Consider the following 21,399-nt stretch of genomic DNA (forward strand, 5'->3'; position numbering starts at 1 on the left):
TTCATTGAACTGCTAGAATCTGATTCAAAGTGGCAGGTTTCTCTCCAACTGCATCAGCTTTTCCTCTGAGGTTTCTCTCTATTTATTTTATTCTTACAAGCTTTCCAGGAGCTGCTGATGAGGACCATCTCCACAGCATGATACCGCCATCATCAGGCTTCACACTTGGGATGTTGAGTTTATAATGATGTGCAGTGTTTGGTTTGAAAAAGCTCAATTTAAATCCCATCAGACCATACAAGCTCCTTCCAGCTGACTTCATTGTCTTCCCGCATGCCTTCTGGCAAACTGTAACCCAGATGTTATGCGAGTCATTAGTCTCCTTCTTGCACTCAGTGGTTGGGGATGGACTGCTGGAGGCTGATTTACAGCTGGGTCCCACTCAATTTCCATTTCTAAATGGTTGATTTCACTGGATGTTGGCTGTTTGGGGACTTGATGTTCTTGTATCCATCCCAACTTCTATTCAATCAGCTTCCAGATACAGCTGTATTTATACTGCAATCAATGAAGCCCCCATGACAACACACAAGTGATGTCTACTGGACAAATTGACAGGTCATGATTAAAGTGTCACATTAAATGGGGCAAATACTTAAAACCTACAAAATATTCAACATATTTATTCATTTTGATCATTTTTGGACATTAAAGCATTTCTCTGCTCAGTGTCAAAAATCCACTTTATATCTACTTTGATATTTGGAGTATAAAGAATTAAAGACCTCTTTTCAAACTAAAAATGTATTAATACAAACACACAGTTATTTATACATGAACAGAAACACATCTTACCCAATCAAAAAATTACATTGAGCTGAAACGTGGATTTCAACATCACATTGTGTGTTTTCCAGTAACCTCCAAAAAGATTTTATTAAAATAACTCACATTAGGTAAATTACAAAAGAAGCCAAAGTTACACGCAATGATGAAAAGAACGAGCTAATAGAGTATATTGAAATGTTACAAAAATACAACAGCCTTTGTAGTTTTAAACTACAACATTTGACTAGTTACACATGAGGGAGGGAAAAAAAAACCCAACAACCTGCTGTGGCCACACGACTCTCTATAAAGAAGGAAACCAAGTCAGAGTGAGTAATCTGTAGCATCAGACTTCACATTCAGTGATGAGGACTGGTAGCGTAGATTCAAAAAACGTTTCTTAAAAATTTAAAAAACGAGAAAAACCTAAAAACACAAGACCGAGCACTGACCAGACCACTTGAACAAACCACTAAATTTCAGCCGCTGACTCAGCTCTGACATCTTTTTTTTTTTTTTTTTTGCCGACATGTGCTACACAGAAACCAAAAAAAAAAAAAAAGCACATAAAACAGCAAACATGGAGAAAGACAAGAGAGCACAGGCGAGCCGTCTATCGCTTTCTTTGGAGAAGGCTTGAGTCACTGACGATGGGGGCGGAGGGGCGGGGTGCTTGGTGCCGATGATTCACAGACGGGAGGGATTACAGTCTATCTGTACTGGTAATTGCCATCCCCCCTGCCGTAGCCCACTGGGTTGTGGTACTGAGAGTGGTTGGTGCCAAAGCCCTGGTTGTCCCCTCCTGCTCCCTGGGAGTTGTAATTGGACTGGTTGTTGAAACCTATGAGGAAAGCGTAGTGACAGTTAAACACATTTTAGTATGTTGGTGACTCTTAACATATATTGCTCAAATGATTATTGCATTTAATGTGTTTGTTCTTTATGTTAAAGTGTTCACATTCAAGTTTTGAGTTACAGCAATCTGCTTTTATGACTACATACCAAATCATTCAGTTTCCATAAGAACACTAGTTTGATCACAAAACTCTCATTATGACACAAACAAGATCTCATTAACATATCATTACATGCAAATTCATCTCACATTTTTCTCATTAGTGTCCCCACCAGCTATCCTTCCTAACCACATACTGTAGTCATGTAGACCGTTTATGTTTCAATGTGTGTGTCAAACTCTTTAAATGTCGCCACAGACACCCCTCCACCCCTCCACCCCTCCACCCTGACCCAACACTGTTTGGGTGTTCCTTTTTCCACAAGTATAGTTTTCCACGCTGTATCTGCATCTTTCTCTTAATGCTTTTCTGATATGAGGAAAATTTCATACCTGGAAAAAGTATTTATAGATAGGTCAGTATGTCATTATGATGTGAGCTTCAACAAAAAAGACACTTAACTCTATGGTAACTTTTCTCTTACTTGATACTACTTCACTCATGAGAGGAACAATCAGACTGTGTAGACTGATAGACAATGAACTCAGCTAAGAATGTCCATTTTATACCCGATATCTCAACCCCAGAATACTAGTTAATCTCACACACAAAAGAAGTCATGTTGAGGCTGTGAGGAGAGTATCATATGTCTCATGAGGAAATCTGAGGGGGCCCCAAGTCTCATTTTTCCATTGTTGAACTCCCCTGTACGTGCAGGACTTTCTCTAACACTTCATTGTCTTTTATGCCTAACATCTTGATCCCAGCGGGTGTGCCTGCGTTGTGTTCTGGCTCCGACATGGCCGCCAAACTGATCACAGCCACTCCAGTAAATCCTTGTGATCCCGCCAGAAGCACCGCGGTTCTCCGCGCTGTTCAACACTCTATTTTAGTCTGTTTTCTTAATTCTTGTCTTAACTTTTGTTGGAAGCCATGTCAAGCTGTGCAGAGCAGATCAAGCCGGGCAGGAAGTCTGACCAGATGCTCTGTGCCGTTCCTGTGTCTATTTTCCAAATCAAACCCTGTGCAGACTCCCGCTTGTATATTAAATCACTACATCAACATTACGTTATAACCGGTTGCACCAGGCCAGAAGTCAACTGGTCAGATGATGTTCATCACTGTGGAGAAGAGGCTCATATTGGAAGTGGAAAATTACAAGATTGTATAACACTGCTGCTGCCATGACTGCCCCGGGCCCTGGCCCTGGCTTCTTCTCTATCCAGATAGAGGGGCAACACTCTTCTCCCTGACACTGCCTGAGCAAAATGGACGAACCCGACGCAGCCGTATGTGAAAGCCTTACTGAGAAGTAAAAAGGTCAAAACACGGTTTATTTCTGCAGCTTTACACAAGTTGTCTAAGTTAAAACTATATGTATTCTGTATATACTGCGTAGGGAGTAGAAATAAATAGAAAACAAGTTAAATTCCCATTACAGGAAAAGTCATGTAATAAACCAGGATCATGTTAAAAACCTGATGTTCTCTTGTTAGATCAGTCAAGCTGGTTTTTGTCATCGTGGATTTCTGATATAAAATCCTGTTCTGAATCAAAGTGGTTTCAGAACTGACTCTCTCAACTCACCTTCATAACTGTAGTCTTGGCTACCCCCAGCACCCCCCGTCACCTGGCTCGGGTAGGCGGTGCTGTACGAGTATCCACCGGCGCCCCCCTGGTTCTGGTGGAAACTCTTCTTTCCCAGCCCATAGCCCTGGCCATACTGGTTATAAGGGCCCTGCCCTGAGGGGCTGCTGGGCTGGTAGCCTCCTGCGGATGCACCGCTTACACCTGGAGGACCTGGAAAAGGTGACTTGGTTCCTTTGTGCATGGGGGGTTTCTTTTTGTGGGGTTTTGCAGCAGACGTGGCAGTGTACGTTCCGTCATTCTGGTAGTATGTGCCGTAGGAACCCTGTGCTGATCCTGGTGATGTGCTGACCGGAGGGCCACCTGATGGGCTGCTTGATGCCCCGGCTCCTCCGTTTGTGCCACCATTGTTGTAGTAATCTAGGGAATAACAGCATGGCACAGTCTTAAAACAAGCACAGCATGACGTCTTTGTATGTCGGCTCTGTGAAATACTTTTATCTCATGTACACAGAAATGGAATCAGACCCTGTAAAATACAGTAATGAATGGACATTTATTTAAAAAAAACAAACCAAAACATATAAAAACAACTAGAGTCTGTGTGCAAACTTGGTGCAGACAGCCTCACTTCATCAATGCCTACTGCTGTTACAGATGGGATACTGTGACTACTAAACGCTGCCAAGGTAAGAGCATCATGCATTCAGTGTAGCCACGACATAACAGTGTTGCTGATAAGACACACAAACGGCAGGTTTTTACATCAACAATGTGGCCAGTTTTCCAAAAGCTAAAACAAAAAAAAACATTAAAAAAAAGAAGAAAACAGCTTTAATCATGATTGGAAGTGACAGAAAAGGCATTATAAGGAAATAGAAATGATTCAGTATTCTCATCTAAGTAAACAGTATGGAGACAGAGAGAGAAACCAGGCTGTTGCGGTCTTGACAATATCCGAAAGGCATTTTGTTGTCCAGCTCCCAGAGGCTTTCACTTAATCATGATCCAAATGAAAACAAACAAAGCCCCCTCGTCCCCGGTCCAACAAATGGAGGCCAATCTACAATAAATCAGCCCTGCAGTTTGGGGAGGTCCAGATGTTCGGGTACGTCCACGGCAAGTCGACAGAACAGAAGATGACTTATGGCTACGTGCATGCAGTGGCAGATCGTCTCCCTCGAGGTGTTCAGGACATGACAAGTGGATTGGAGGGGTTGCTGTCGCTTTTTTCCCAGGGTTGCGGGCTTGGTGGCGAAGGGAGTTCATGATGCTGCTGGAACACTACTGAGTATTTTTGTCCTTTACCATCCTCTCTATGGGATTGTGTTGTGGTTTTTTTTTTAATTTTGTAAGACTGGGGGAAGGTCTATGTTGCAAACTCGTGGTAGCCATAGCAGTCTGAGACAAAGTCACCTAAAGAGTGAGACAGGGCAGAGAAGGGGGGAAAAAAAAATAAAAATAAAAATTAGATTTGTTTCTTTGGATTTTTTTTTTTCTGCCATAAAAGCGGCAGCTTAATGACTCATTTGGTCAGATTGCGTTCAAACTGAGTTGTTGGGTTTTTGTTTTATTTTTTAGATTTCTCTGCTCCTGTCACGCTCAGGTAGGTCAGTCCTCAGAACAGGCTGCCAGAAGGAAGAAAGGGATTCTCATAAGGGGGAGGGTGGGGTTGTCAAAAAGAGATTCAATCCTGTGGCTTAAAGCAGAGAAATGTAAAATCATTGAAGTGGGAACATCCCAACATCTGTCATTATTATCTGGTCTTGTCTGCTGGATTCTGGAGTGAAGTTATCTATAAACAGGTCCTGATCAGGTTGTTATAACACAGAAGTGGAAACAGGTTTTTTGGGATTTTTTTTTTTTCCCCAGAGTCCTGTCCAGATGCACAATTGTGCCCGAGCAGAACAAAAGAACATCTACTCTGACACTCTGGCTGAGACAGTGGTTTGGATATCTCACATGGTAAATGAAAGCCTGACTGCAGACCAGAAAAGGAGCACACATCCAATCAAAGCAAGGTTATAAAAGGTGATAAGAATACTCACTGTATCCGGAGTTAGCGCTGTTCCCGTAACCATATGTTCCAAAGCCACCTGGGGGAATAACACAAGTTTAATATGTTGAGTTGACACCATGTCAATCATATCTACTACTGTTTCAACCAGCACATAATGAGTCTGCTACAGTAAAAGTATAATCTTTTTTTTTACCTCCTTGGCCATAGCCTCCACCATTATTGAAGCCTCTGCCCCTTCCACGACCTCGCCCTCCTCTCCCTCTACCCCTGGGTGTAGCTGCGTCTCCGACTCCAGAGGCTCCCATCATGCCGAAGCCTGGGGTGTGCTGGAGAGGAATCATTTATCATCATCATGTAAATCCGCATTATTGGACACAGATTTGAGCCTGGGCTGAAAACAAAAACAAAACCACCCTGGAGATAAGATTTCTCACTGGATACTCACCATGGGTGGTCCCTTTTTTTTCTTAGCAGCCTCAGCCACGGAGCCCTCAGGGAAGAGTCGCTCCAAAGCAGCCAGGGCAGCGTAAGCCTTGGCCACTTTCTTGTTGGATCCAGTCCCCTGGAACTTCTGCCCATCAATCTCCACCTCCATGACGAAGCGCTTGTCGTGGCTGCCGCCGGTCTCAGAGATGAGTTCGTACTTCAGGCCACGGCGCTTCTCGTTCAGCTCCATCACGGGGTTTTTGCCGTGTTTCGTGAGGATTGGTCCCTGCTGGCGAGCAGCCTGAGAGGAAATGGGAGATTAGAGCATTCCGCGGGGCAGTTTTCATGCACGTAATTGTTGCTAGCTGACACACGAGGGGGGGGGGCTTTGTACCTCTGCAGCATCAGTACTGTCTGCATTGGCTGTTCCTGTGGTGGCAGCAGTCATTTCGATGGGTGTTACTGCTGGCCTCAATTCTTCCACAGTGGTAGCTGCGACTGCTTCCTCCGATTTTACCGGTTCAGCAGTCTTTAGTTCCACTCCTGTGGGCAGACCCATGTCCTGGAGGACCTGCAGTTGTGGTTGGAAAAAGGAGAGAAAGAAAGGAAATGTCACAAAAAAAAAAAAAAAAAAAAAAAAAAAACTATTTCAAAGAAAAACTATTGGATTTGAGGCAACATTAAAACTACTCACCTTTACAGCTACATGTAGCTTGGCAGTGCGTTTAGATGGACCAGAAGCCTCAAATGTTTTTCCATCCACTTCTACAGCCATAGTGAAGACGGGAACATGAACTGGGCCAGTCTGGGATATCAACTTGTACTGAAGACCAGGCTTCAGCTGATTGAGCCTCATCAAGGCGTTCATAGACTGGGGAGGCTCAGCCTTCTCTTCTGGAGCTGGTGGACAGAAGAGAATAAGGAAATTATACAACCAACAACAGTATGACATACAGTAAGAAACAGACTTAACAGCAATTCAAATAAATTATTATTATCTATTAAATATTTTTAATCAGTTGTTTTTGTCTATGAAGTGCAAAGAAACAAATGCACGAGCCAAAACGTTACTTACATTTCTTTTGCAGCTTTTTCTTCTTCTTATTGGGACTCTTGTCATCGATTCCCTCCTCCTCCTCGATGGGCCTTTTCATTGGTGGAGCATATGCTGTACTGGGTGGGATTTGTACTGAATCACAGGGAGACACAGAATTGAGTCACGACAACATACAAGGCACCATAATGCATTGCATCTATACACCATGAACAGAGTCTCTACTGTGAGTTTGCCTGGTTTACCTGTGTAATCAATTGGAGTCTCACTGCGAGGTTTCTTGGGCATCTTAGAGGGAAGAGGGTCCATACCGAGCACTTTGTGAAGCTGTCCGAAAGCTGACAGCCTTAAGGCATGCTGGGGATACAAGAGGCACAGTGTGAATTTTACATTTACTAAAGTGTGAAAACACACATTCATTTTAATCTCTCTTTAAACTCACTTGTGCACTGGCTGTGATATCTTCCCTCTGCTGTTGGTCCAAGTGACCAATAGCATCTGTGGACTCCTTCTCACATGGATCAGAGATTCCAGCAGCATCTACAACATGAGGAAATGACAGTTAGGGATAAGCTTTAGAAACACAGAGAATGAGCTGAAAATCTTAAATGATATTAAAAGTGGAGTTTGTACATACATGCATCCGTACCTGCCATCAGGATTCCTGAAGCCAGACACTCTAAAACTCTGCGCAGAGCTTCTCCTGCCCCCATGGGCCGGTTTCCTGTGCCGATGGCTTTCTCACAGATCAGCTCCAGTGGCTGCACAGCAGGAGAGAGAGAGAGAGAGAGAGAGAGAAAGAGAGAGAGGAGACTCTTTGTTCAGGGATGCTATTTTTAAACTTGATTTTGAGTTCACTGCCTTAGATTGTATCTCAGCAAATCAACGAACACGATGGCGGCGCCTTGTCATTTTGTATCCGAGCAGACAAAAGCTTTAACAAAAAGGAAAATTCCGCCACATACCCTGGCGTTCACATTTTGTATAACCTGCGTCTGAAGTGGTGAAAGAGTGAATATAGTTCATGTGTCGTATCATATTTAGATTCACATTTACATTCTAAACTAATCACTCACCCAGCCACGAAGCGGAGACCACGTGGGGACACGGGCGCACAGGTCCCTTAGGATACGGATGACGATGACGCAGGAGCGCAGCCCATTGGCTCTAGCCTGAGGACACAAGCAGGGGGGAAGGGGGGAGGGAGGGGCACGAGGAGGACAAGTAGCCTTAAGTCAAAGTAGAAGAGTGCGCCGGCGTAAAGCAAGATAAAAACATCCACAATACGTGAAAATAAATAAAAAATGAAGCCACACAGACTATAACAGCTTAGCTTTGTCATTATGGAAATAGAAGATACTGAATGAGAGAATAGTGTTTGATCACTTCTAATAATTATCATTCACATTCATGGCTGTAAGTCAATTGCCAACATGATTGATGGTAAGAGTTATCAGACATAAAACATTACGATCAGGAAAAGTGTAAATAAATCCATCTCAAACTTAACACCAGCTTTGATGAAAGAATCAAGTGCACACTTTTTTGTAAAGGGTGAGCTTACGTGTGCTGTGATTAAAAAAGGGGGGTAATGGTTAAGTCAGTGACAGTAATAAAAAAACAAAAAATAAAAATACTACTCAAGGTGCAATATTCCTGATGATTTCGTGGCACACAGAGTAACAGAAATAGCCAGAGAGCAGAAAAAGTTGAGGCCACAGTCTCTACAAAAACAAGCTGCAGAGATGGAGCACTGATTGTTATAGTGTGTAAAGCCAAAAGATGACACAAGCCACAATACTATGATGACTTATTATCAACACGGTTCACTGCAAAAAACAAAAAAACATTTATCTTCAAAACTACGAAATGGGTCGGCAAAAAGTGCTCTACGAGTAGCTTGCTTCAATGTGAAAATAACAACAACTCACTCACACCAACACTGACATTATAGAAATATTGCACCTGGATACATGGTGTATTAGTCCCAGATTTTTTTCACTACTAATTTGAGTCAAGCAGTTGTTAACCTCAATGAGACTAATGAACTCAGGGACTAAAAAGCAGAAGTTGACTTCTTTAAAAAAAAAAAAGGCACTGCATTAAAAGTCTGTTAAGTGAGCAAAGCAAGACTACAACAGTGTAATGACAAAGGTTTCCTAAGAAACAAACATTCAGATCATCGATTTGTACTACAGGAAAATACACTTCAAAAAGAGTAAATCAAAGAAAAGAACAAAACAAAAACACATGGAACGCCCAAATAAAAGACAAAAGAACATAAAAGCATAAAAACCAAACTCAAAACTACTTCTGGATTAGAGACAAAAAAGACAAGATCCAAACCTGGAACCACTTAGCGTGGCGGAGAGACGCCAAGGCAGTTAGGCATTTCTGCCTGTCCAGAACATCCGGGGGATCGTTGACTGAAAGCGTTTCTATTGGCAGGTGGAATAAGAAGACAAGGTACAGTTTGACCAAGGGGAGTTCTGTCAGCCGGCCAGGGGGAACACAGGCAGCCTTCCCAAACCACAGGCAGGAGGGGAAAGGGGAGGGGGACGCCTCCACCGGAGAGCCACCAAACGCTCTCAACCTCCCAGTTAATATGGTTTTTGCACGGCCCGGCACATTATATTTATACTTAAAACCCACCGGAGCGACAGTATTGGGAAGTGGGTTATAACTTGACTTAGTAAAAAAATTCAAAAAGATTTTATAAAAATTTATGAAAAGGGATAATTGGTTGCATCAAATGGGAGGTTGTATCTCCATGGATGCTTCAACTCAAATGGATGCTTCACTTTCAGTGCTTTCCTCTGTGGTGTTAACAGGAGGTAGAGCCCCTCCCCTTTGCCCCTTATACTGGGTACACTGCACTTTGCCCCTTCCGAGACAGAGAGCGGCCAGTTGGTCAAAGGTCCAGCGTCCCTAAAAATTGACAAACTAGAAGGCTTGACAGAGAGAATCAGAATTGGAACCACAAGTAGAAGTTATCAGATGCACAAAAGGTGGGTATCAAAACAGGTCCACACTGCAGCAAAACTGATGGCTTTAAAAACAAAACAGACCCAAACTGGGCATCACTGTGAGTACGGGGCTACAGATAAGGTCAAGGTTCAACACCTGCTCAAATCCTTCCAGAGCTGTTATAGCTAACTTACAATTAAGCTTTATATAGAATATATTTATTTATATATAAATATATGTTTATACATAAGAATAAATATATTTATATACATATACATAGTTAGGGGCCTTCATCTATTACTATGTATCAACTGGGGATGATCCCCTGGATTTTGAGAGTGGCTGGACCCACATGCAGAATCCAAGTGTCCCTTGTCGTTATCTGTAACCTCACACCTTCCCTGCTAAAGGAACATCAGAGACAGTCAGAAGCCCACTGCTGGGTCTAACAACCAAAGGACAGTTTCACTACACATTGTGCTACTCATTTTTGCTGCAATGCAAACCGTTCATCATCAATGATAAAAACACATGCAAACAAAGTGGTCTCTCTTTTTGTATTTGGTTAAATTCTCAGTAAGCCTTCATTTCGTTGGTGACCTTGATCATTATGGGGGGAGGGAGAGAAATCCATGTCTTCAGCAGTCAGTAAGCTACCTGCCCTATACTGTATATTGGGCCATCAAAAATGTACAATTACATTACATGGAACTATGAGAGTGTCTAGAGAGCTATAAGCATAGCACAGTTTCATTATGTGACGGTGCAGTCTTGTCCCCTAGCTCCATTGAAGGCCCAATAAACAATATCTGTCTTGCCTGGTTGCCTTTGCCTGGTTGTCTGCCTTGCCTCCCTGCTGGAGGAGTGAGTAGGAGAAAAAACTCAGGTCCTGGTGAAGGAGCTTACCTCCAGTAGTGGCCCTCTCCATCTCCTCACGAACCAAAGGGGAAGTCAGGTGGATGGTGAGGGTGAGAGGGGGCTCCTTGGTGTTCTTGATTACAATACTGGCATCACGGATATTCTGGGTAACCACATACTTGTCTTCCATGACAGGCTGTGAGAGCAAAATCACCATTAATCATGTGTCCTGGAGACTGTCCCACGTATATATGTATCCTTTTTGTAAAATTATGTGCTTATCTAAAAAATAAAAAAAAGATTCAAATTTTTATACAAGCTTAAAAAAAAGTTAGAGTTATGTTCTCACCTTGAGCTGCGTAACAAGGTTTTCAGACACTTTCTTCAGCAGACTGATGGTAGGCTTGTCCTTACAGAGGAGCACCAGCTCCAGGTCCAGGTCCCCCTTTAGTAGCAGGCCCTTGGCAACCAGGCCCACCCTCATTACGCCACGCAGAGAACGGGTGGCCTGTTCTTTGTGCTCGCTTTAAAGAGACATAATAGATACAGTGAAGAAAGACAAAAGGAAGAGGCATTAACCAGGACTAACAATGAGTAATGGTCTTATTTCTAACTTTTTATTGGAAGTAAGTCTGAGAGAATGGATACGTGAAGAATGAGAAGTACATGATGCTCTTGATATGAGAGAAGTTGTTGATTTTATCACTGGTTCACATCCACAGGATGTCCACAGTAAAGGTTTATTAGGTGTGTGCCCAGGAACATGTGAATGCTGTGTTCTTTGAGAGAGAAATTCACCAGTCTGAGCACTATCACTAAACCGTACTTGTATAAATGTAATTTTCTACAAACTAAATATGAGTAATAGCATCCCTGATATTTCCTCACCTCTCTTTATCAGTGTCTGTGCTGTCTGAGTCAGACTTAGTACATCCTTTCTCTTGCTTATCTAGCCAGTCAGAGACGGCCTTGAGGGCCCGCTCTGTGTGGGACACCATGTTCTGTACGCTCTCCAGCTCCTCCTGAGTTGGGTAGATAGCGGAGTGTTTGGCCATAACATGGCGGTCATCATTCATGAAGACTCGCATGGAGCGGTGGCGCATTGGGGGAGGCTGGGGGTGAAAAGAAGCAAGATAGTGAATAAAGAAGAAATACCAGAGAGGTTCTTAACACACTACAAATAATGACACTATGGTATTAGTACATGAGAAAAAATGTGATGGTTTTAACTCTGCCATGGAGCAAAGCAAAACTTGACATCAAGTTTTTACAACGTGTTAACACCCCGTCCCACTGCACTGCAAGAATTAAACAACTTCTCTCTACTATTTAGAAAACTGGAGGCCTATCTCACAAAGCAGGATCACTGAGCTATTTGGATAGATATCAGGAAAATGTCCCAGATTTTACTCACAACAAATATTTAACTAATTTGATCAATCCTGCTTCTTTAGTGAGCCTGAAGACAGCTTTTCTCCAGATTAAAACGGTTCCACTTAAATCTACTGACAATCCCACTTTCTGTCCATCTCTTTGATTAATTAAAAATGCTGAAAAAGCAAGGTCTCGCATCCTGGCCAAGCTTCTAACACCAGTGATTAGAAAAGCAAGCCGAGTGTCTGTACAGGCAGTCGAAGCCAATTTTAGAGGAGGGCGGTGATGTGGAAGCTGCAGCATGTGTTCCTAAAAGCCCCGGAGCAGACTGGGATGACAAAACACTGGCACCAGTCCTGTGACTTCAATTAGATGTGACATCTTTATTTTCCCCGTTAACAGTGTTATTTATACAAAAAGGCCAATGTGTCCTGCACTTTGGCTGCCTGCCTGTCACACACATATACACCGGTAACACTGAGACGCATAACTACAAATAAAATTGAGAATTGATTTACCATTGTTGCTCCAGAGACTGTAGTGACTCTTATATCCAGTGAATGACTGTGGTAAAAAAAAAAAGGTATTTCAGCAGCAGATGTTGCAGTCCGTCTCTACAAAAGGCAGGGAAAGGAAAAAAGCACACATTAAAATAAATAAACAAACAATAGCTAAAACTACAAGATAAATCAATAGCATGTATACCTAATTTAAAGAAATGCCTGTGAATGTGCCTTCTCAGCATTCTTAAGGCAAATGACATTGAATAAGGGTGAAACACTCTCTCTGTTTATCTCTCAGTGAGATAAAGTAATCACCAGCTGTAGCAACAGATGAGCATTGTTGGCACAGCAGTGCGTGCCTCAGGAGCTGAAACGCAGTCATATTTATAAAGAAAGAAACATGGTTCATTTTGATAAATAAGATTTCAACTAGACAGGTCGATTCATGTGTTCATATTTCTAGTGGGTGTAGGCATGACTTTTTAAAATAGCGCTACTAGGAAGCAGTGCATGTCGCGTAGAGGTCATCGCAATCAGCTTCACGGATGACTGACAGCTCGTCTGTGTTGCCTCGAGTGATGTGAGGGGTGATTGCTACTGTTTAAACACATCCAAGTGATATGATCAGGATGAAATAGTGGGGTAGAACAGGCAGGAAGGACATCTCTGGTGCAAAGTTCCTCGCTCCTCCATTTAAAAATGTGTTTTTTCTTCTTCTTCTTGTTCCTTCAGTTTAATGTTTGAGCTTCACTGTGTAGAATGATGCATGTGCAGAGTTTGTTTTCACATTAACCTGAAAGTGGAAAGTCTCTCTGAGCTCATTTAAAATTCAGTTTTTAAAAGGGGCGTCCATGAGTTGTGACATCACAAATAGTTTGGAAGCTAATCCTGGTTTAATATTCAACTTACACAGGTGTGATGTGGAAACTTGAAGCCTCCAGGGTATAAACACTGAGAATACCTTTTAAACTTTTGAACTGAAATAAATTTGCATATTTGGAGATACTTTATTTTTTCTAATGATAGGGAAGGAGGAGATGTAATTTTAACGTGATAATTGATTGTACTTTTTGGGAGGTGGAAAAACCATATCAGATACATGTTATTGTTCCAAGCAGAGTATTTATGTATGTCATTGTACTTGTCTGGAGAGGACCTTTAAGATCAATCACAGCACTACTGAGATAATCTAGCCTGTTTGTAGCAGCTAGACCAAATCAAGAAGCATTACCTGTGTGTTTATTTTTTTAGTTATCGAGTTACTGAAGTGTGACCTGCTGTTGTATTCAAAGACCTACACGCTAATGTTACACCTGTTACACTCTTCTATTGTTTCAACAGGACGGGAGTGTTATAACAGGTGGCATGTGACATTTAGTAGACCTAAAACATCACATCTTCATCTGGGGAGAATTTAAAAACAGACGCCATTTTAATGCAATCCAAAAGCTCGAGTGTCGACGGCAGGCAGCTAACAACCCCCACAAAAAGCCGTCGTTTAAACCTGCGACGCGCCGACATGCTCGGCAAACCACGACACAACAGAACAACAACTCGCCATCATATTTGCACAACTGTTGAACTCAACAGTTGTGCAAATATGCAACAGGAAAGTCTGGTGTTATTAGGATATTAGTGTGTTGCCTATCAGGCACCAAAATGGTCGAGGAGACCAGACTGACACCCCATTGAATGCTCAGCTACAGTTAGCACATTAGCTTAGCCGAACAAAGCCGGAATGGAGCCATTTCCCAAGCGCTTATAGACAAGTTGGAATATAACGAAGAGCTTCGTCCGTCTCCTTGGCGCTCAGTATCCACCTAACGCTTCATAATGAATACGTTAAAGGCTAAATTTACACGTTTCTTTCTTACCGTGGTGTCGTTTCTGCTTTTGGACGGCGCTGTGCTGCACGCTACTAGCTCCCGGTCTGGACAGCAGCAGCCGTCCTACGAGCGGAGACGCCCACGATGTGAGAAACGACGATGCTCATTGGACGGAAAGTTGCATTCGACTGCAATCTCAGCCAATCAAAAAGAGGGGGTACCTGAGGGGGGCGTGGTTAGTAATGATGGTGAATTGAATGGTCCACCTTTTAACCTTTTAGTTTAGCTGCCTTTATTATGCTCCAATAATCACAATCTGGTTTTACTGCCTGTCTTTATTGTTAAGTTATAATTTGTTATTGATTTTTATTATAACTTTTACTCTATGACCTGCTACCATGTTAAATGTATCAATCAACTGAAAGGGAAGTCATGCCTTATCTTTATTGCATTATAATGGCCAATGGTGTTTTATGTTATTGTCTTATGACCACATGCTGCCAGTGAAGGTTTCTTTAAATAAACAGATGGAAAAAATCTGTTGCCCATTCAATTTACAGGGTTTTAAAAAAAATGTTTTGTTGATCTTTGTTTTACAAGGGAGGTCAAACAGTACATTGATTCAATTAAAATTTTCTCTGATCCCAAACCATAAAAAATATGAATATCTGTTTTTGTTTTTTATTCTAAAATATTTGTATGATGTGTAATTCTCCCTAACTCAGAGTCTGTTTGGGTTTTGCACTTTTACTGCAAACTACAAGATGAATATTTTCATATTTTGTTCATTTTGTGGAGGAAGAAAATCATAATTGTTTTATATGCCAATAAAGAAAAAAAAACAGCTGGACTCTGTCTGGAGTCTTTCAACATTCTTTTGCCTAGCTGATCATGCCGACTGCTTACATGAGCTGTGACATTGTAGGAATCATTATATTACATTTAGCTTTTCTTATCTTTTACAGTATTACAATTATCATTATTTTTTGTTTATCATTAGTAGTAGTATTTGGCCCCCAGCAATATTGGCATTGTAGATTTTAACCACAGTGGCGCTGACATACTTATTGCACCGCTTGGTATTGACAGTGATCGGGAGCTGAATAGAGCCCACACATGATTAGTAAACCAGACAATTAGATTACCAAGTGAAAACATCCTCAATCTTTGTGTGTTGACTAAAATGTTGTTGCTCACAGAATGTGGTAGCTTTATTTTAAAGCAATTTCTTTACTGATACACAAATAAATAGTCTGTTTTAGTATGTGTATATAATGTGAACCCCATCCTCTATTACCATCCACTGGTTCAGGTCAAAGATGGGAGTCATTTAATCCACATTGGCAGTCTTACTTCCAAGCAGGTCAGCGAGGTCTGTGGAGTTCCAAAAAGATCAATATTTGTCACCCTTATATTTAATCTGTACATTAGGTTTTTCAAAACAAGACAAAATGCCATTTCTTATGGAGATGGTACCATTGAGGCACAATTTGGGACTGGAACTGGATATGCCTGAATGAGCTATCTATCTAGATAAAGTCAAATTGAGGTGCGTTGTCCACTATGGAAAATAGAAAATCATTGCACATCTTCTCTCTTAACCGTAAAAACTTTAGAGTGGTATTGATCCTTTCATCTAATTCCCAGCAAGAAAGTGCATTTCCCAGAATGTGAATTTGTGACTTTTAATCTAAACCTACCTGTACACATACTGTTTGTAAGTGTCCTGTTTGTTTTTTTGTTTGTTCTAATCTTATTCTACTTATTTTATGCACCTGGTGAAGCACCAGTCACTGTGTATACAATGTGATATGCATTAAATTGCCTTGGCTTACCATTCAGTTCAAATACAGCTGAATATAGGATATCCAACAACAACCTAATATAACACAAATTATAAACAAGAATGAGATGAAACATTAATTGGCAACCATTTATTATGTAATCTTACATTCCCTCTTCTTGACAATATCACATTCAATTAGCTTTTTGCAATAGATAGCTTCACTTCAGTCCCCAAATACTCGGGGAAAATACTGTAGATACATTCACAGACACACAATACAGACATTCACATTCATGTCACAGCACTACATCGGACACACACGGGATATTTTTCACATCTTCAAGCTGAGGTAAAAGCACAGCCTTTTCTTTTGCTCTCTCATGCGAGCATTTACACAAGTCATTGACTTTTACATTATGTCAGAGAACAAAATGAACATCAAGTTAACAGATCAAAACTTTTGTGGTGAGATGTTTGCTTTAAGACTAGATTCAGTCTTCTCTTCAGCAAAAGTTAATACATTATACTCCAACCAATAAAACATATATTTAAAACTTACAGTACATCTGCTCTCATAGAGGACAGACTGCATAGCAAATGTGTCCTGTATACAGGCCATGTTGCAACAGTTCATAATGAGTTTGGGGGTTTTTCCGTCCGTGGTGTAACACTGGCTCATGCATACGACAACCTAACAGGTTATCATCAGCCTGTGATACTATTTTTAACCACTTGGGATCCCAACACATAATAATTCATACACATAAACCAAGGTGGCTCTCTTTCCCACCAGCCAAGTTTCATTTGGGACCTTTTAACACTGAAGTCTGATCCAGGCGATAGGTTCCTGGGCTCAGTGCTGATCCTGCTGTCAAGTGACAGAAACCCTTGAAAACTGACTGCCATTTTGTCAGTCTTCCTCTGTAAGTCCCTTAAATCTTTTTAACACTGTTCTTCTCTGAGCTCTGAAAGGAGTTGACATCCCAGCGGACGGAGTAGAACTTGCTTGTCTTGAAACTGGCCTGCCTTTTAGTGATGCGGTAGATCTTCCTGAGGATGGCACGCCGCAGTAGAATGTAGACCCACGGGTCCAGGATCTGGTTACAGGTTGCCATCCTGACCCCTGTCACCATCAGGCTCCTATAAGTGCCTATGTCACCGCCCAGGGTATTCCTGTAGGACCGTGTGGCTGACATCAGTCCAAAGATCTAGAAACAACCAGAGAAAAAGCTTAGGCTCATTGAGACTCACTGTAGCATTTAATAAAATAAATACAAATAGATACTGTAGCAGTGATGATGATGATGATGTTTGTTTTTTGGCTGTGCTAATAACCCTTTATTCACAATGACATGTTGCAAACAAAATGTGATGTATTCATTCAGTTTGTGTGGCTGCTGATCAACTGCGTTAAATTTAATTAATAAATTAATGAAAAACCATAATGTGTTCTTTGTTTCCTTTTCTGTGCAAAAAATGATCTATGATTTATGATAACAGAGATATTGTTCAGTCCCTTCAACCACACTGATCTGGCGGTGCGTCATTACAACCTCATTTTGTGCAGCCAGACATTGCTTCCACCCACATAACTTTATTATCTGGTGATAAGATCCCAAAAATACCAAATATGTCAGTCAGAAATCTTGGGAAATGTGCTTTAAATTATACACATTAAGATTATATCAAAAAAAGAATGTCTTAGAATATTTCACTCAGTGTAAACATCATATAGCTTCAATGAGGAACATACACAACATATGTCTATGATACTTTTACAATCAGACATTGTGCAATAAGATGTTTTTTTCCAGTCAGTCATAAAAATCTGCATTTCCGGGAGTTTTAATTTTGTTTGACAGCATAAGATAAATGAATTTGTTATGCAACAGTTTTAAGTCAACAGGAATTTTAAATAAACTAAACAAACTCTTCTCAGTGTTTATATTATCGATGACACAGCACTCTGTCAGTGCTCAGTAATGTGAATCTAAATAAGATAATTTTCTAATAGACAGCAGCAATAACATAAATAAAAGTACTACTTAAGTCAGTGAGAGTGATTGTGAAAGTTTAAAGTTGCTCTGAGCAGCTTTCCATGATGTAAAAGTTGTGAGTCGTCCGTGCTTAGTTTTGACAGACTGAGCTACGTATCACTGTGTGCTATTATAAGCATGATAACTGGAGTGATTCAATTATTAATGGTCTCAGTCTGCTAATGACTGTCAGATTATAACCATTAAATGACACCAAAGTTCTGTTATCAGCAGTCAAACAGCTACTAATGACCTAGAGTATTAGATGTCTAAATTATGGTGGCGTTTAATCAACAAATTATTTCATCTGACTTGAGCGAGCATTCAGTTTTAATAAAAGCTGCATGAATATGAATAAGATTCATCTCATTTTTCATGAACATTTTATTAGAGTGTTGAATTTCATGGAAGCATACAGAAGACTTGAGGAGACTGATAAAGTTTTGTCATGCATTTTAATAGAACTCATTATTTTTTCCCCTTAAATATAATGTAATGTTTATGGTGGTATATTGACACATTTAACTACATTGTAAAAATATATGAGGGTTTTTTGTAATCAAATTTGTATAAGTATAAAGTTTTCCCCCATTCAACACTCACCAGCAGAGGGCTCCAGCAGATGCAGGAGGTCACCATGATGCCAACCAGCTGGACTACCATCTCAGTGTCATGCGACCTAGCCGAGCTGCGTCGGGAGCTGGACTTCTTCTTTAGTCTGGCTCTCACTAGTGTGATCCCACTGATGGTATTGCACACAAAGGCCGAGGCCAGAGAGCTCAAAGCCAGTCCAGAGAACAGTATCACAAAGGCCAGATCGGTCGCTTGAGTGTTTTCCATCACCCTGATAAAGCACCATGACCCCGGGTGTTGGTGGGTGTACTCACCTAATCCGAAGAAGGGTAGAAGGGCCACGCATAAAGCCAGTAGCCAGATCAGGGCTAGTGCTATCTTTGTCCGTGCTGTGGTCACCAGACGAGCATGCAGCAGAGGCTTTGTGACGCCCAGGCAACGCTCAGCAGCCATGGCACAGCCTAGGAAGAGTGGGCACAGGCCAAAGAACACCATGCAACTCCCCAGAAACAGACAAGAGGCATCAGGATTGCTTTGAGAGCTGCGGGCAGGATCACCTTTTGACCCAATGCCTTCTGAGTACCTGCTCAGCACAAGGGCTCCGGGTATAACATGTCCAGCCAGGTCTGTAGCCACCAGGGAGCTTGCAAAGAGCAGGAATGTGGCCTTTGAACGGCGACGGAAACGGTTGTAAGCCTTGGCTAGAATGAAGAGGGCCACCACGTTGAATAGTATGCCCAGAGTCATACTGATGCCGGCGCCTGTGGGATTGGACTGATTGGTGGCATCATGGGATACAGCATTCACCCCAGGCTCCTGCACCATGGTGGTTTGGTTAGAGAGGGGAAAGGAGGCGATAATGCCCGAAGTGTTGTAGTGCTGCATTGCCAGCATCACTGCTGGGCTGAGGGCCTGTTGCAGTTCCTTTGTCTGAAAAGGTGCTGAGAGGGGGAAAAAAAAGAAAGTGGATCAGATAACAAGCTTCAAATATTTTATGGGTGTAAAACTTCAAAGAAGGGGTTTCATTACTGTCGGTTTTTTAAGAAGAACCAGAACTCCTCAGGACAAAGTGAGTCATCTTTAAAACACAACGAATCCATTTTCAGCACTCTGAGGTTCAGGCGCTAAGATCTTCAATTTTCTTTTCGTGCAAGGAAGCTCAAGCAGTCTGAACAAGTTCTGACAGTTTTTGTTGACACTGAAAACTGTTGCACACATTCCTTACAAAACACAGTTACCGTTAAGCAGTGAACAAACTGTTGCTTTAATACTGTGTTCAACTCAAGTCACACATAAGCGTGCAAGATGTACATTAGATTTTGCTTCAATATATAGCCTATTGTAATATACTGTAGATGTATTTACACGTAGAAAGACAAATCTGCGTATTTTACGATAAACTTTAAGATACAACTTCCTCTTGCCAAACACAACCTCTGTGTGCAGTCTAAAAAAGCACATCTGGAGTCTCCGCTTTCCCTCCAACTATCACAGTTTTGTAGTTCATGTGTGAGTGCTTCATTTCTGGCTCTGTGAAAGGTTCTTCAGCTTTTAAAGTATTTATATTTGTTATCATTTGGCATATCCTCTAACTGTCAATACGCTCAATATATCCAAACTTTGAACGTTGCCCCAAATTTTTAAAAAAAGCATTTTTAACAGAAGAAAAAAAATGTAAGAAAAAAGACAAAAAACACAACTTGGAAGGATATCCTCAGTGCATGCCATTTGTCCTTTGAATTCATCTTTACATTAAGATAAACATGTCCTACCTTTGAAATAAGAAATCCATGGAGATGATTAAGTTGATTTTGACAATTAGTCATAACTGAAGCTACCTAAAATAAATAAATCCAGGTTTGAGCTGTTGCTCTCGATGTCTCTCAGAGAAAGAAGACTCCTTCACCTGAAGTGTTTCCACATTATGAAACTAAGTCTGTGTAGAAAGTCTTCTCTGATTGCACTCAGAACAAGCAGCCTCTCTGTAACATTGCACAAGCATGTCCTCTCTGGCTCTTGACTGCGGCTGCCTGCTTTTATATGCCGGAGCTGCACCGCTCTCACGTCGCCTCTGGGTGTCTCAGTTGGAGAATCCAGCAATTTCCTAGCAGTAGCCTGGAGCAGACGGAGTGAATGGGCCACTCAACATGATCCCAGAGGAGACTATGAATATTTAAACTGCCTCGCCCCTGACTCCACCTCACAGGGCAATTATTAAGACTGTAACAACAACAACCTGCAGAATTTAGAATATAAGTGCAGATGTACCTGCGGGTTCAGGAGAATGTGAATTTTTAAAGTGATGGAGTGATATAGCAATTAACTAAAATAAGTATGATCTCATATCACAGCAGCTTAAATGGAATATATTTAGAGTGTGTGCTGGATTTAGACCTGATTAGATCTGATAAAAGATGAAGAAGTTCATGTTTGCTTTACTGTCCTCAAGGCTTGTCTCCTCTCTGAAACAGTTCTGCAGAAGTAAAACACCCCCCTCTTGCTGCCTGCTTCCTCAGAACAACCTCAATAGCCCCGTGGTCAGCTTTCACCGATGTAAACCAGCTGTGCTCCTACCACTACAAACATCTTTGTCAGTCTGAAGCTACAGCTGTGACTGCAAATAATTTTCCAGTTCTCCAAAAGGCCAGCCAGACTGCTGCTGCTT

General features: G+C 41.5%; 2 protein-coding genes across 6 annotated transcripts; both read right to left on the reverse strand.

The window, feature by feature from the left end:
* Positions 1-674: 674 nt before the first annotated feature.
* ilf3b (interleukin enhancer binding factor 3b) lies at positions 675-14,460 on the reverse strand. 5 transcript variants are annotated; one of them, XM_053337849.1, is made up of 18 exons: positions 14,388-14,460; positions 12,529-12,624; positions 11,525-11,748; positions 10,986-11,160; positions 10,685-10,832; positions 9,158-9,249; positions 7,888-7,983; positions 7,449-7,572; positions 7,254-7,351; positions 7,057-7,168; positions 6,833-6,946; positions 6,452-6,657; positions 6,152-6,328; positions 5,777-6,058; positions 5,525-5,657; positions 5,360-5,407; positions 3,312-3,731; positions 675-1,609 (listed from the first exon to the last, which is right to left on the reverse strand). In XM_053337849.1, the coding sequence occupies exons 2-18, from the start codon at positions 12,529-12,531 to the stop codon at positions 1,479-1,481; spliced, it is 2,583 nt and encodes an 860-aa protein (XP_053193824.1). In that variant the 5' UTR covers positions 12,532-12,624; positions 14,388-14,460; the 3' UTR covers positions 675-1,478. The 5 variants fall into 5 exon arrangements, with proteins under 5 accessions (XP_053193824.1, XP_053193825.1, XP_053193826.1 ...); XM_053337850.1 differs by having other exon boundaries at positions 12,529-12,574; positions 14,388-14,417; XM_053337851.1 differs by having other exon boundaries at positions 676-1,609; positions 7,461-7,572.
* Positions 14,461-16,763: 2,303 nt separating this feature from the next.
* LOC128378362 (prostaglandin E2 receptor EP1 subtype-like) lies at positions 16,764-20,727 on the reverse strand. The gene is made up of 3 exons (XM_053337854.1): positions 20,507-20,727; positions 18,765-19,675; positions 16,764-17,333 (listed from the first exon to the last, which is right to left on the reverse strand). Exons 2-3 carry the CDS (start codon positions 19,626-19,628, stop codon positions 17,058-17,060), a joined length of 1,140 nt encoding a protein of 379 aa, XP_053193829.1. The 5' UTR covers positions 19,629-19,675; positions 20,507-20,727; the 3' UTR covers positions 16,764-17,057.
* Positions 20,728-21,399: the final 672 nt, after the last annotated feature.

This window comes from Scomber japonicus, chromosome 18 (genome assembly GCF_027409825.1).
Source record: "Scomber japonicus isolate fScoJap1 chromosome 18, fScoJap1.pri, whole genome shotgun sequence".
Lineage (NCBI taxonomy): Eukaryota > Metazoa > Chordata > Actinopteri > Scombriformes > Scombridae > Scomber > Scomber japonicus.